General features: G+C 36.9%; 1 protein-coding gene across 12 annotated transcripts in view; it reads right to left on the bottom strand.

The window, feature by feature from the left end:
• The window catches only part of CAMK2D (calcium/calmodulin dependent protein kinase II delta), a 229942-nt gene that overhangs the window by 25500 nt on the left and 189372 nt on the right, over positions 1 to 15070 (bottom strand). For 8 of the 12 annotated variants that reach the window (XM_056565417.1, XM_056565402.1, XM_056565369.1 and 5 more), the window contains one exon: positions 672 to 720. In XM_056565417.1, the coding sequence (XP_056421392.1) occupies positions 672 to 720 (49 nt within the window). Of the gene's footprint in view, positions 1 to 671; positions 721 to 4560; positions 4579 to 15070 lie in introns of all 12 variants that reach the window. The other 4 variants (XM_056565350.1, XM_056565329.1, XM_056565339.1 and 1 more) reach the window with 1 other exon arrangement.

Here is a 15070-nt window from a genome sequence, read left to right on the forward strand (position 1 = left end):
ATGCTTAAAGGGGTACTCCCATGGAAAACTTTTTTTTTTTTTTTTTTTAAATCAACTGGTGCCAGAAAGTTAAACAGATTTGTAAATTACGTCTATAAAAAAATCTTAATCCTTCCAGTACTTATAAGCTGCTGAATACTACAGAGGAAATGGTTTTCTTTTTGGAACACAGAGCTCTCTGCTGACATCACGAGCACAGTGCTCTCTGCTGACATCTCTGTCCATTTTAAAAACTGTCCAGAGTAGGAGAAAATCCCCATAGCAAACATATGCTGCTCCAGACAGTTCCTAAAATGGACAGAGATGTCAGCAGAGAGCACTGTGGTAATGATGTCAGCAGAGAGCTCTGTGTTTCAAAAAGAAAATAATTTCCTCTGTAGTATACAGACCCTAAAAAGTACTGGAAAGATTAAGGTTTTTTTTCATAGAAGTAATTTACAAATCTGTTTAACTTTCTGGCACCAGTTGATTTAAAAAAAAATAAAAAAGTTTTCCATGGGAGTACCCCTTTAAGAGGAACTAGGACGAGTTCAGTCTGGCAAGATTCACTTTCAATGTAACCGTACAATGTCCTTCTACTTCATAATAAGGTCTACATGAACACTATTAAACAACTTACATTATTTTTCACATTCACCTTGTTGAGTATATAAAAGCAATTCATAGATTACCTTTGACATCTTCATCTTCAATGGTGGTGTTCGTGCTCTCTGTTGATTCCTGTGGACAAGCAAACAAATAGTGACAACATGACAGGACACATATGAAGAAGACAAAGCTGTGTCTCCAGGTTGTGTACACTAGAAATTGTTGTTTTTTAAGTGCTCTCTGGATCACCACAAGAGACTTCATACAACAAACATTTAGGTTCAGCAGGTTATCTTTTATAACCATTTATTTCCAGAGTACACATACTTAAAACAAAGCTGTGCCAAGCTATCACAGGTTGATACCAGCAACAATGAAACATCTGCTTAAACATAGAACTTGGACCTTGTAACATTTTATAATGACAACATTTACCCAAACATTGTAAAAGCAATGAAGAACACTCAGCAATGTAAACCCAATAACAAACACAATATTAAGACTAAATCCAGTGATATAATATCATCTGACAGCGAATAACACCATGCCACAGATACAATACAAATACATTTATATAAAATTACTTTGTGTGTTAAGAATAATACTATTGACCAGACAAATTCTCATTTCACTGGTTAAACAATATTAAGTACTAGATTCTATATATAAAACAATTTGGAACTTCCCCAATAGCGGTTTTGTTCAGTCTCCTTAAAGTGAAACTGACCATTACACTGCCTTGGGTGCTTCCCCATTTTCAATTTCATAAATTTTTTGCATGCACCTGAGCAAGGCAGACATGACATTCCCATATAATAGTTACACTGCAATATTTAGGACAAGACAGACAACAGGAGGTTTACCTTTTATTAACCTAAAGTAACATTAAAGTCATGAGCGATCTTACAAAAAGCCTAGTTTAGGCAGACGGAAATAGGAAGGAATTTCTGGTAGCATCAATGTTCTTTTACTTAAGTGCCCCTGTTCTTCCTTTTTGTGTACTTTAACCATATAACAAATAAGGCCCAATAGGTTATTTGTGAAATAATCCAAAAAAGTAACATGTAACCCAGAGGTGGCAATTTCCCTTGATAAACTCCATGAGCATTTAAGGGACTTGGAAATCTGGAAAAACCAGACAATTTTCTGGCATAACAGTTTGGCCTTAACGTACACGGTTGTTTTATTACAGACACCCATCTGATAAGACACTGGACCTTCTTTGGCCTTCAAAAGCACATCAATTCATCATTGTACAGAATTCACTAGGTATGAAAATCATTTTTTAGAAATTTTGGTACATGCAGGCAGGATAGCTATTACTGCAAAAAAGATGGAGGTAAGGACATGTTCTAAACAACCCAATCTATCTCATCGCAGATATGCTCTACTGGAGTAAGATCTAGGGACAGTGAACACCAAAGAAAAACACGCCATCATTTCCCTAAAACCTATTCATGACACTTGTGGTATTGTGCATAGCCCTGCTGAAAGCGTCCATTTTCCATAGGAAAAACTGCTGCCTTTAGGGATTGACTTTGTGGGCCACAATGCGTACATAAGCCCTACTGTCCAAACGTACAACATGTGTTAGAAGATGCTAGGTGTGCCAAGAAATCAGTCCCCATACCATTATGCCACATCCACCAGTCTAAACTAAGGTTCCAGCAAGGTTCCACTGGTCTATAATGCTTGCGCCATTTTCTGACCCTCCGATTAACATGATTTAAAACAAATCTGGATTCTTCTGATAAGGCAATGCTTTTATACTGCTCAATTTTTGGCCCTTTTTCTGCACCCGAGTCTTGTCTTTCTGTTTCTGTAAGGCTTGTTTCACACTACAAAATTACTCAGTTTTAAAGATCCGTACGAAGTTCAGCTGAAAATCAGCTGAAAATGGCAGTTACAAAATCCAATACGGCAGTTAGAAAATCCCATTATAGTCTATGGGATTTTTCTAAAAGCCGTTTTAACCCATTATTAATAACGGCCGTTATTTTGTGATGGAAGATAGTAATGGGAGAAATAGTGCATGTACTATTTCTCCCGTTACTATCTTCCCTCACAAAACAACGGCCATTATTAATAATAGGCTATAACGGGTTAAAACAGCTATTTACCTACACTTTTGTATGATGAACCACCACAAGATTGCTAGTTTTTGAAATACGGTCCCAGCTATTTCATCACCGATGATCACTCCATTTGCCCATACTAAATTTGTACTCCCATGTGTCTAATTTCCATACAGGGAAGCTCCAATCCTTGAAGAGTGGGTGTCTCTAATAAAGTGGCCATTTAGTATATATTAGCGTGCTCTTGCACGTTCTGGTTTTGTGATTTAGAAGCTAAGTCCAGTTATGGATCATAATAGGAAAGAGAAAGTAAAAAAAAAAAAAAAAAAAAAAACACAAGATTCCTCTTTTTGTGAACCCACTGCTGGTTTTAGCTTCACAACTGCATCTAAAATGTGAACAAAACCTGATCATATATGGAATGTGAAAACATTTTGATAAGGACATTTATCTAGCCATTTCCTTTGAGCAATATTACTATTTGTAAAAAAAAATAAAAAATAAAATAAAACATATACTGTTCTTCCACATAAACTTCATAAACTACAAATACCATTACAGTAATGTGAGTACTGGAAAAATCTAAAAACTGCAAATATACTCAGATGTGAAAAATATGGATGTTCTATGGTACTAATGAGTTGCAGGAAACAAATATAACAGATTGTTGAATGTTTTGCACTAAAACTCTAGATAAAAAAGGATTGTGTTTGAACACATATGGAGACATGCTGTCCAATAATCTTAGTGTGTTGTATTTTAATTCAGTTCGGATACACACAATTTCCTTTAAAAAGGACTTCTCCGGGATTATGTAGTATTAAAAGAGTTGATATGCACTGCTTAACTTGCTTGTATAGATTTAGGCTCAAACCACTGATCTAAAGCATTGTGGCTATAGAGAGAAAATTTGACATCTTTGCTTACATGGAGACCGGACCAGTCAGACCAGTCCACTCCTCATTGAGGAGAATCACATATCAACTATAAAAGAACCTGACTGCTAAACATACAAACCATGGCCCATGTAAACAGAGACTAAAAAAAGACTATGGGGGACATTTATCAAGCTTTTTACACTACTTTTAAGTGCAAATTTGTCACAGATTTGTCACATTTGCGCAAAAAGTATGTAACTTTTTGCTAAAGTGATTTTGACTAAAAAGACAAGGTACACATTTATACTTGTCACTTTGCAGTTGTAAGAGATTCATTAACTGCAACTTTCCTCAAAAAGTCACAGATTTGACGCATAGCCCGTAATTACACCACAAAAATACACCAGCCCAAAACTTGCCATAGACCGCATTTTTAAGAGTTGCACGGGTCAAAAAGGTCTCGGAGAAGTTGCAACGGGTGAATAAGTCTCAAAGTCGTAGCGAAGGAATCATACAAAGTGGTGTTCATTTCACAAAAATGTGTATTGGCACCAAACTTATCACATGCACTGCACATTTTAATAAATTTGATGCACGTACACCATCAAAACCTGTGTATACCATCAGTGCACCTACACTGACTTTGATAAATGTCCCCCTATGCCTCCCTGCAGCTACATTTCATCAGATTTTTCACTACAGTCCAAAGAGCTGCACTGTGGGCCTAAATTTTAACTATATATGTTAATTGAAGGTCTACAAATGTTCGGCCTGTTAACTGTAATTACATGTAAAAGCATAGCAAAGATTGCATTTGGTACACAATTATATTTATTTTCATGTTATTTATCTTTCTGCATAGGATGGCAGGTAAATCTACTACACTGTTCTGCCTAAAACATATGACTTGATACACAAACTATCAAGATGTAAAATTCAACTTCACTTGTCTTTGTAATCCCGGAGAACACCTTTAAGGCATTGCTCTGCTTCATACAGAAAAGTTATCAAATACTAACCTGTGCATGCCTATAAATCTGTGGGCATGTACAAAAAAAAAATTGTATTGTTTTAGATGACAGGAAGGTATGACACATTACAGTTCCCTAACAGATTTAATATTAAAGGACTTGCACTAAATGTATCCCTTAAGAAATGTAATAATTCAACTTAAAGCTGAACAAAATTCTACATCCTTACTTTACATTTGCATGAGACGTTGTGATGTCTCATAGATGTACTATATTATATTCTCATTACAAATTATTTGTTCACATGAACAGCTAAGGGACTGCTATATACACAAGTTATAGGTGGTTGTATAACTATAATCTTCAGACTCAAAACACTGATCACAACTGAAAGCACTCAATGCTTTTAGCTGCATTGGGTATACCTGTCATAAATACACAACAAGTACTTAAGGTGACTTTCAAGAAAACTTTTTAGCTGCAGATAATGCTCAGAGTGCAAGTGAACTGCAACATGCATGCCTCCTCCCTCCTCCATGCCTATCTGCTTTGACTGATGAATGTACATGGCTCTGTGCTAGAAGCTGGGCCCTGCACATAAATCAAGTAAGGGAGGGAGGGAGGGAGGAGGTATGCATGCTGCAGCTCAGCACAGCCTCTTGAACACTAGAGCTTTGAGCATAATTTAGAGCAGACAGATTCTCTTTAAAAAGGTCTTAGCTCTTATGACATATCTTTTAGTAAATACACAATGAAATACTATTTTTTTTAAAGAACTTTTTTTTTGTTCTATTTGATATTCTTCCTGGTAATATCCTCTTACCATCAGGTTGTTAGTAATGTTGCCCCATTGACAAAGAAAAGGTAATACCCAGCTGTCAAATTAGACATACTCTGGCGGAATAACTACGGAATGTCACAATAGAATTTTTTTATTTTGTGGGTAACACAAGTATTTACTATAACAGACATGTCAAGAAAGCAAACTGGTCTTTTTTTTAATCTTTATGCAGTGTTAGGAAAATAATAAATGGCAGTTCCGTATTAGCAAGTAGCTCCTGGTTATGACCCAATGAAAACACAAACAAAGCAAACACACAACATAAAAGTCAACAATGTGTGTAGACTGTAGAAAGTAATAAAAACTATGAGGGAGATTTATCAAAACCTGACCAGAGGAAAAGTTGCTGAGTTACCCATAGCAACCAATCAGATCTCTACTTTCATTTTTGAAAAGGTCTCTGAGAAATGAAAGCAGCGATCTGATTGGTTGCTATGGGCAACTCAGCAACTATTCCCCTGGACAGGTTTTGATAAATCTCCCTCCATATTCCTAAAACTTCTAACTAAAGATATCAACAACTAAATTAGAATTAGTCCTAAACTTTATGGGGAGTTATTTACATTTTACTTATAGTTATGTTTTATTTATTTTTTTTATACCTAAGTTGATATAAAAGACAAATCTGAATGTAGACTTCAATTTCTCAATCATTATTATGTGTACCTAAACAAAAAAACAAACAAAAACAAAACAAAAAAAGGGATATACCTTACCAACGTTATTTAAAGAGGTTCTCCAAGCTAGAAAACTTAATTTCATTAACTCTGTTCACCAATACTGCATTATATAGACAGCCCATTGATTTGTTTAAAGCACTTTGGAATCCCTAAAAATTATCCTCATTTGCTTCATCTTTGCATACAAATATAGTGCTGGCTGCTGTGTACTGTTTACCCTAAAAGGGGTTTTCCAGGCAATTATGTTTGATGGCCTTTGCTCAGGGTTGGCTAATAGGGGGAGATTTATTAAAACCTGTCCAGAGGAAAAGTTCCCCATAGCAACCAATGTGAAAGAAGCGATCTGATTGGTTGCTATAGGCGACTGGACATTTTTTCCTCTGGATAGGCTTTGAAAAAATATCCCCCATAATGTCTGATAGGCGGGATGCTGACAATTGGAACCCCTGACTATCTGCTGTTCAGCCTCAGCACTACAAAGTTAATTGTGTAGTGGTGAAATCACATTACTGCAGCTTAGCTTAGGCCATCAATCATAGAAGCCTGGAAAACTGCTTTATATCTGTCAGTGAAGCTTTCTTGACAGTTATGGTTCCAGCCCTTATACCATTATATGTCTATGTTCATATAGGACTTTTTAGGACACATGCATTAATGCACTGTGCCTTTACAGTAGCTCAAAATGGCACAATGCAAGTAACCAAACACTAAAAAACATGCTTTTAAAGGACCACATTGGAAGCACTTGCATAGCGAAATATTTTAGTACTTGAAGATTATGTATTAAAAAGGAGGAATACCTATTTGATAGCTAAAGATTTAAAAAAAATTGTACACGAGTAATCTTTTATTGTGGTGAATGTTGTAGACATTGTACAAAAGTAAATTATATTCATACAGTTTTTCTTGTGCCTCAAGGTTTTCTGTAACTGAAGCTGCATACTAATTTCTGACTTCCTCATTTGTGGATGAATGAGATAAGGAATAAAGTGTCCCCTAGTGCAATGCAGTTCTCAAACGCAAAAAGCTGGGGAATCATATTTAGTTTAAGAAAGTTTATATTGCACAGCTGAGCAGTGGAAATTATCTAGTAAATAAGAAGTGTCTCTCTGAATACAAACAGGTTTACACATTATTTTCGATTATTTATCTCAGCTGTATGGTGACTAGGTTAAGAACATTCACTGTTGTCAGTGTAGTGAATAGTAAACTAATGGCTGTTGCATGCAAAGTGAAACGGAAACTGTCATCAGTGTCACCTGCACATGCCTGTTGGTACAGGCTGGTAGTGTGGGTGACACTAATGATAACCACACTTGCCTATCCCCGATCCGTGGTCCCATTATCTTCCTCATTTTGGAGGCAGGCTTGGCGTACGTCAGAGCTTCAGGAGAACACTGACATCACCGCTGTGCCCACAAGCTTGCCCACAGTTGGACCCAGTGAAGAAGCAGCAGTGGTGATGTCAGCATGCTCCTGAAGCTTCACCCACGCACCAAGCCTGCTGCCTGAACAAGGAAGATAATGGGCCAACGGGACTACGGATTGGGAATTCACTAAGATATACAAATGGAAACAATCTACATTTTTTGGGGCCCAGGCATATGCACATTTTACAAATATATAATGTGTCACTTAAACTGCTATGTGGCCTGTTAATCTGTTCTACAAAGGCAAAGTTTTTTTTGTCATGAAATAATTTAGAATTTATTTTTTAAATATGATGCTCCAACAGAATAAGGTGCCTCATGTAAGCGCTACAAAGTGCCACATGGAACATCCATTTCTCAACAGGCTGGGTCTATTAAAATAAATAAATAAATCAAATGGAAGTTTCAATAGGATAGCCAAATGTAATGTGCACAGGCCCTTACTAATGATTAACCATTGGGCAAACATGAAAGAATAATGTGCCCATTTCAATTTAGAACTGTGGATCTAATATAAATAGAAACAAAATTATAGGTTTGACAAAAAATGCACACTGCTAATAAATATAACAGCCTCACCTAAAAAGGTGAACTGGTATTGGTAGGATCACAGATTAGAATCATGGAAAGTGCTGAAACACCTTCAAATGCTAGCTTGCATCAACAAATTATACAGAAGGATATCAAGATATCGGTCTTTTAAGTGTATCTCAGTAGAAGGCTAGTTAAAATCGCTAAAAAGGTCAAGCTGACCTAATGTTTAAATGAAACAAAATTTAGCTATTTGTAATGGCTAATGTTAAAAATAAATATACAGAGCATTTCCTGTTTTGTTGTGTCTTAAATTATAGACTTAGGTATAGACTTGGATAATAAAGAACATATTGTATATCTATTGTGCTCCAATAAACCACTCAGAAATATCGAACAGCAGTGATGAAGGCAAACAGACATAGGTCAGTAGTACATGAAATCCTTCCAAAACTAAACCCATATAAAATAGACTACAAAATGTGCAGAACTACACAGAACTGATCCTACATTACTACTTCTAAGTGGGTTTCCTACCTATGGGATGTAGGAAACATTTTTCCAAAAAATCATGTGAATACAAGTAGGCAAATCTGTTCCTATGGCATGGGCTTATATACATATGTTATATGGGATAGGGATCAGTTCTCCCAGGACTCCTTTCTTAATAAATTAAACAATACAGATTACTATCTTCTAAGGTCTTCAGAATGAAGCTCTAGTAATCTTTTTCATAGAAAACCAACAATGACTAAGTAACCAAAGCCAATCCATTCCAACTGTTTCATTCTTATGACCAGGTGTCATCTTCTGACCTGGATTAAAGGGGTACTCCGGTGAAAACCTTTTTTCTTTTAAATCAACTGGAGGCAGAAAGTTAAACATATTTGTAAATTACTTCTTTTAAAAAATCTTAATCGTTCCTGTACTTATTAGCTGCTGAATACTACAGAGGAAATTCTTTTCTTTTTGGAATGCTCTCTGATGACATCACAAGCACAGTTCTCTCTGCTGACGTTATTATAATAATAATAACGCTTAATTTATTGTTGTCCTTAGTGGGATTTGAACCCAAGTCCCCAGCACTGCAAGGCAGCAGTGCTAACCACTGAGCCACCATGCTGCCCTTAGCATACATCTGCTATGCATGGTTGCTAAAATGGACAGAGATGTCAGCAGAGAGCACTGTGCTCGTGATGTCATCAGTGTTCCAAAAAGAAAGGAATTTCCTCTGTAGCATTCAGCAGCTAATAAGTACTGGAAGGATTAAGATTTTTTAATAGAAGTAATTTACAAATATGTTTAACTTTCTGCCACCAGTTGATTTAAAAGAAAAAAGGTTTTCACCGGAATACCCCTTTAACATTCCAAAAGGACTGTTTATGAGAATTAAGCAACTATCCTGTACGTGTATTAAGGATTACAAAAAAGGCATTGATAAAATGTTAAAAACTGAAACAATGGATTGCAAAAGAAAAAAAAAAAAAATCAACCAAGGAAGCACAACAAGATTTTAACACTCCCATGATTACCCAATATAAAAAATGAAAGTGCGGGCCTTTATAAACAAAAAAACAACAAAAAAACTAAGGAAAGAAAAACCCATTTGCCAATCCTATGACACAATAACAACACATACTAAGATGTATGTGAGATGCATGCACTATACACCCAGGAAAAGAATCCCAAGCGGACGAGTAGATATTTGTATGTATGTATGTATATATATTATATATATATATATATATATATATATATATATATATATATATATCTATAAAAAATTAATAAAGAAAAACAAACAACTGATGCTGAAACCAAGTGGATCTTTTGTCTATGTGTACACAATACATTTTTTTTTTAAACGCAAGAAATTTTCCAGTTTTTCGTGATATTTTAGAGTTTTTCACAAAAAAATTTGTCAACAAAAATGCACTACTTATATAAAGTACAATATGTCATCTCAGAATTGCTCCGCTCAGAAAAAGCATTCTAAGGTTATTACCATTAGAGATACATGTCAAATAAAAAATAACATAAAAATAAAAGAGCCTGGTAATTAAGGTAAAAAATGGGTCCGTCCTTAAAGCGCAACTGTCATGAAATTTTAGTGTAATAGCCTGCACCCAGCCTTTGTACTGTGTGCAGGTGTTGTGTACAGCAATTATTTTACTTCATATTTGCCGGCTTTCGTGACGCTAAAAAGTGCTTTTAATCAAAGCCACTTACAGTTGGATAGGCGTGGTACGAGGTACGCGATGCCCCGCCCACTTTGCATCTCAGTGCTGGGAACGCTGTGTGGTTGACACACAGGTCCCAGCCCATGCGCCCTTCGACTAATGTAACGTGCACGCTGCTGCGTGTCATCCAGCAAGCACTCGCTCCCGCAGCCCTCCTAAGTGCGCCTGCGCAGGGCTAGGTGCCAAGTGCGCGGGAGTGAACGCTTGCTGGATGACACGCAGCAGTAGCGCGCTTACATTAGTTGAAGTGCACATGCGCTGGGACCTGTGTGTCAATCACACAGCGGTCCCAGCACTGAGATACAAAGTGGGCGTGTGGGTGGGCGTGGCGGCTGCGGTGGGGCATCGCGTACCTCGCACCACGCCTATCCGACCGTCAGTGGCTTTGATTAAAAAACACTTAAGCATCACGAAAGCCTGCAAACATGAAGTAAAATAATTGCTGTACACAACACCTGCACACAGTACAAAGGCTGTGTGCAGGTTATTATTACACTAAAATTTCATGACAGTTGCGCTTTAAAGGGGTTAAAGACAGCTTTTGTACACTCTTGGTCTTATCTCAATTAACTTCATAAGGTAGTCAACTGTAATAGTTTTCCAAACAGTCTTAAAGGAATTCCCATAAGTGCAGAGCACTTGTTTTCTGATTTTCCTACAGTGTGCAGTTTGAACTGGGTTTAGGTCAGGAGATTGTGGAGACCATGTCATCTGATACAGAACTCCATTACTTTCCATCTTGGAGGAGACGCCTCAAAATAGCCTGGAGGTGTGTTTGGAGGTCATGGTTTTGTTGAAAAACAAATAATGGTAACAATTAGCGCAAACCAGATTGGATGGCATGTCCCTGTAGAATGCTGTGGTAGCCATGGTAAGTTAACTGTGCCCTAATTTTTTTCTTTATAAATTGCCAACAAAGCATGTCCACATCCTTCTCCCTCCTACTCTATGCTTCACGGTGTGAAACACACACACATATATCTATCTATCTATATATATATATATATAGATATAGTGATCCCTCAACTTACAATGGCCTCAACATACAATAGTTTCTACATACAATGGTCTTTTCTGGACCATTGTAACTTGAAACCAGACTCAACATACAATGCTACGGACAGTCCAGATCTGTGAAACATGTTAATGGCTGGAAGAACTGACCAATCAGAATGGACATTTCACTGGTAAAACCCCTGTATTAGTGAAGTGTATGCACGGAATTCCTGTCTGGTAGCGCCTCCCTACAGTACAGGGTGGTACTACATGTTCTGTACTACTCTTTACCTGTGCCAGGGACAGCTGCTGCAGTTGGGGGCAGCTCCATTTTACTTTTTTTTAGGAGATTGCATGTAGTGTACGGAACCCTGAAGAAGCTCCTGTCCTCTACATAGACAGTGATTTACAGCTCCCAGCAGCTCTTTCTTACTTTTATATGTAAGGATTTGCTTTCTCTCTATTAGGCTGGGTTCACACTATGCTTTTCAACTACGGTTCCCGCATACATTTTCATTAGTGAAAACGTATGGAACGGTATTGAAAACCGTATACATAGACAAAGCATAGCAAACCGTATGCACCCTGATGCATACGGTTGCGTACGGTTTGCTTGCAATACGTTTTTAAACAGTACTCCAAACAGTGTTTGATCACGGTTTTGACTGAGTTTTAAAACCGTATTGCAACCGCATAGCTTTTTTTTTAACATGGACGTCAATGGGAAACGCACATGTATATGGTTCCATACGGCAAAACCTTATGCGTTTTTTCTTTGCACATGCGCATTTGCAACCTAAAGTCCCCACCAAAGACCCCTCCCATTAAAAATGGACAGAATTTTCAAAAACGTGTTTTTTAAAAAAATAAAAACGGACGGAACAGTATGCACTTTTAAAAACAGTATACTGTTTAAAAACACATTCGGTTTACTTTTTCCCATATGGTTTTTGATAGGAAACGTATGCGGAACCGTAGTGGAAAAATGTAGTGTGAACCCAGCCTTAGTTATTTACTTATTTTTATTTAATCCTCACTTTTTCTTATTTCTGGGTGACATTTTGGTGGCTTCAGAACCAATTACCAGGTTTCCATAGAGTTTTGGTCTCAACATACAATGGTTTCAACATACAATGGTCGTCCTGGAACCAGTTAATATTGTAACTTGATGGGCCACTGTATATATATAGTTATGTGTGTGTGTGTGTTTCACAGCGTGAAGCATAGAGTAGGAGGGAGGATGATGTGGGCATGCTTTACTGGTGTAATTGTTGCCAATTTATAAAGAGAAAAAAATAAAATAAAAAAAATAAAATAAATTTATATATGTTATATCATCCACCTCCCTTTTCTGCTTCTCTCACAGACATCACGGTTGGAACCAAAAATTTCGAATTTAGACATAAGTGGAATTATGCATTTTGGACTACTCTTGCCTTTCCCAAGCCATTCGCTCTTCTTCTTATTATTGTTGTTCCTCAACTATGGATTCCTTGAAGTAATTCAAATAAGAAATAACAGATTATTGGCATCTCCTCTGAACAGATGATGTTGAAATGCATCCGGTACTTGATCTACCGTATATTAAGTATTTATGTGGTCTCCAATCTGAGGTGCTATAAACTTGCGGTTTTTGGGGCTGGTAAATCTACGCAAAATATCCTCGACATTTGGTCTTCATTTTCTAGGGCAGTTTTTTGAGAAGAGCAAGATCTATCCAGCAATTGAAGATGAATCCAATCCTTTTTTTATTTACAAAACCTGTAAAAGTGTACAAATAACCTGAGAGCATTGCACACCTAACAAACCTGGCATGTTTTGAGCAGCTATGAATAAAAATATCTACACATCCATAGCAACTGGCATAGAATTAGTTTAAACAGGATATTTGACGTGAACCATATAAAAAAAAAAAAAAACGCACCAAAACATGCTTTTTCTGTATTTATGCTGTCTGTCTACTTCACTGAAGTATTTGCTATTGGATATTTCTGAGAGGTATAAACAGTATACATACAAACTACACTTCTTGGAGCAAGTGTTTATTTGTTCAGTATTTTTATACAGATTCTTAAACCAGCATTTTCTAACCATGATCCTTCAATAAGAAAAAAAACATCATTTAACTATCAGTTCTTGAAAAGCTGACTGTAAATTGTTAACCAACATGACTGCACTTCTAGCACTTTAGTAACATGAATACCGTAATTAAACTTTGTATATTGCTTTACATTCTGATACTAATAATGCACAACTTCGTCTAGATTTTTTGTTGACATATTTAACCTTTTTAACTTTAATTTAAAACTATTTAAAACAACTGCAATGCCTGATCAGTTGATCAAATAACTAAACTCTTCAGTTAATTTTGTGTCTTGTGATAGAATTGTGATAAGATGGATAAGTTATATTAAAGTTTAATTTTATGCAAACATTGTCAAGTGTTCACAACCTCTATAGTATCAGCGCATATAAAATTATTATAGCAGAATAGAGAAGATTGTAGAACAAATTCTTAGTTATTATGGCCTGTTTTCTTCTACAATGTTTTAAAATTAAAAGTAAACATTGTAATAATGGTAAACAATGTGTAAAGCTGTAAGCAAAACCAATCATATACTATGAGCTTAAAATGTACCCATAAGCAGAGAAACATAGGTGTGAAATAAGCACTCCAGGACTAATCACCAGGATTCTGGGCATACCTATTTTTTCTCTCCATAGTCCCTTCCAGTGCCAAGATATAGGCATTTTTGTTATTATGCAAATAAGGCTCAAAAGCCCAGGGGGTATACCACAGCATGGCAAGAGCCCAGTTAAGTCCCACCCATTTACTCTTTATTATTATCTTCTGGCTCACTTATCCGCCTACCCTGTTTGACTGACCAGCCATTAGGTAGAGGACAACATGGGCAGGACTTACCTAGGGGCTCTTGTCATGCTGGAGAATGCCCCCTGTGCTTTAGAGGCTCATTTGTATAACAACAAAAATACTTATATCTAAGCAATGAAAAAGACTATGGAGATAAAAAGGCATGTATGAAAGCCTGATGACTAGTCCTACCTAGACATGGGCCTATTTATAACCTTGTTTTCTGCAAAAGGTCCGCTTTAATCTGGACTGCTGGCACTTTTGTGTGATCAACAATTAACTGGCTATCTAAGCTGTCTAACTTACTTCCCTGTGGAACGTACAATTGTAGGAAAAAGAAGAATATGAATGCATCTCTTTCCTGGACTAAAATAGTGGATCTCAAATATTAAAGACTCTAAAAAGTTATTTGGTTTTCTTTTTCCTTCTATTTGAACCCATGATGCCATGGCATGTTAGCATGTCATTGATTTATTACCATAGCGCTTTTTCCCATTTTCATGCATGGGGGCCCATACCAGGAAGTGTTGTAGTGCAAGGGATTTGATTTAGTCTCCTCTCTGACCATTTCTGGAGTTTCATGCAGCCAGAGACAATACCTCAGAAGTCACATGGTTTCTATGGGAGTGCGGCTACTCTTCAGTGTATGTATGTATTTATTTCCCTGAGTCCAAGTGACCTTTGACGTCTTGTAAATCCCTCCCACCGTGCAATCCGCCCACCCTTTGCAATGTAGGTGCACTCTCCTGGCTGCACAGAACTCCATGAACAGTGGGATGGAGAAGATGTCTGAGGTCATATGGTCTCAGGGGTATACATCCAATACACCACAGCATAGCTGCACTTCACAGAATCCATGTGACTATGACATTGTCTCTGGCTCCTACAGCACTTACTGGTATGGGTACCATGCACGAAAATGGAAAAAAAAAGAGATGCACATTACATACTAACATAACTTTGTATCA

This window comes from Hyla sarda, chromosome 1, assembly GCF_029499605.1.
Source record: "Hyla sarda isolate aHylSar1 chromosome 1, aHylSar1.hap1, whole genome shotgun sequence".
Lineage (NCBI taxonomy): Eukaryota > Metazoa > Chordata > Amphibia > Anura > Hylidae > Hyla > Hyla sarda.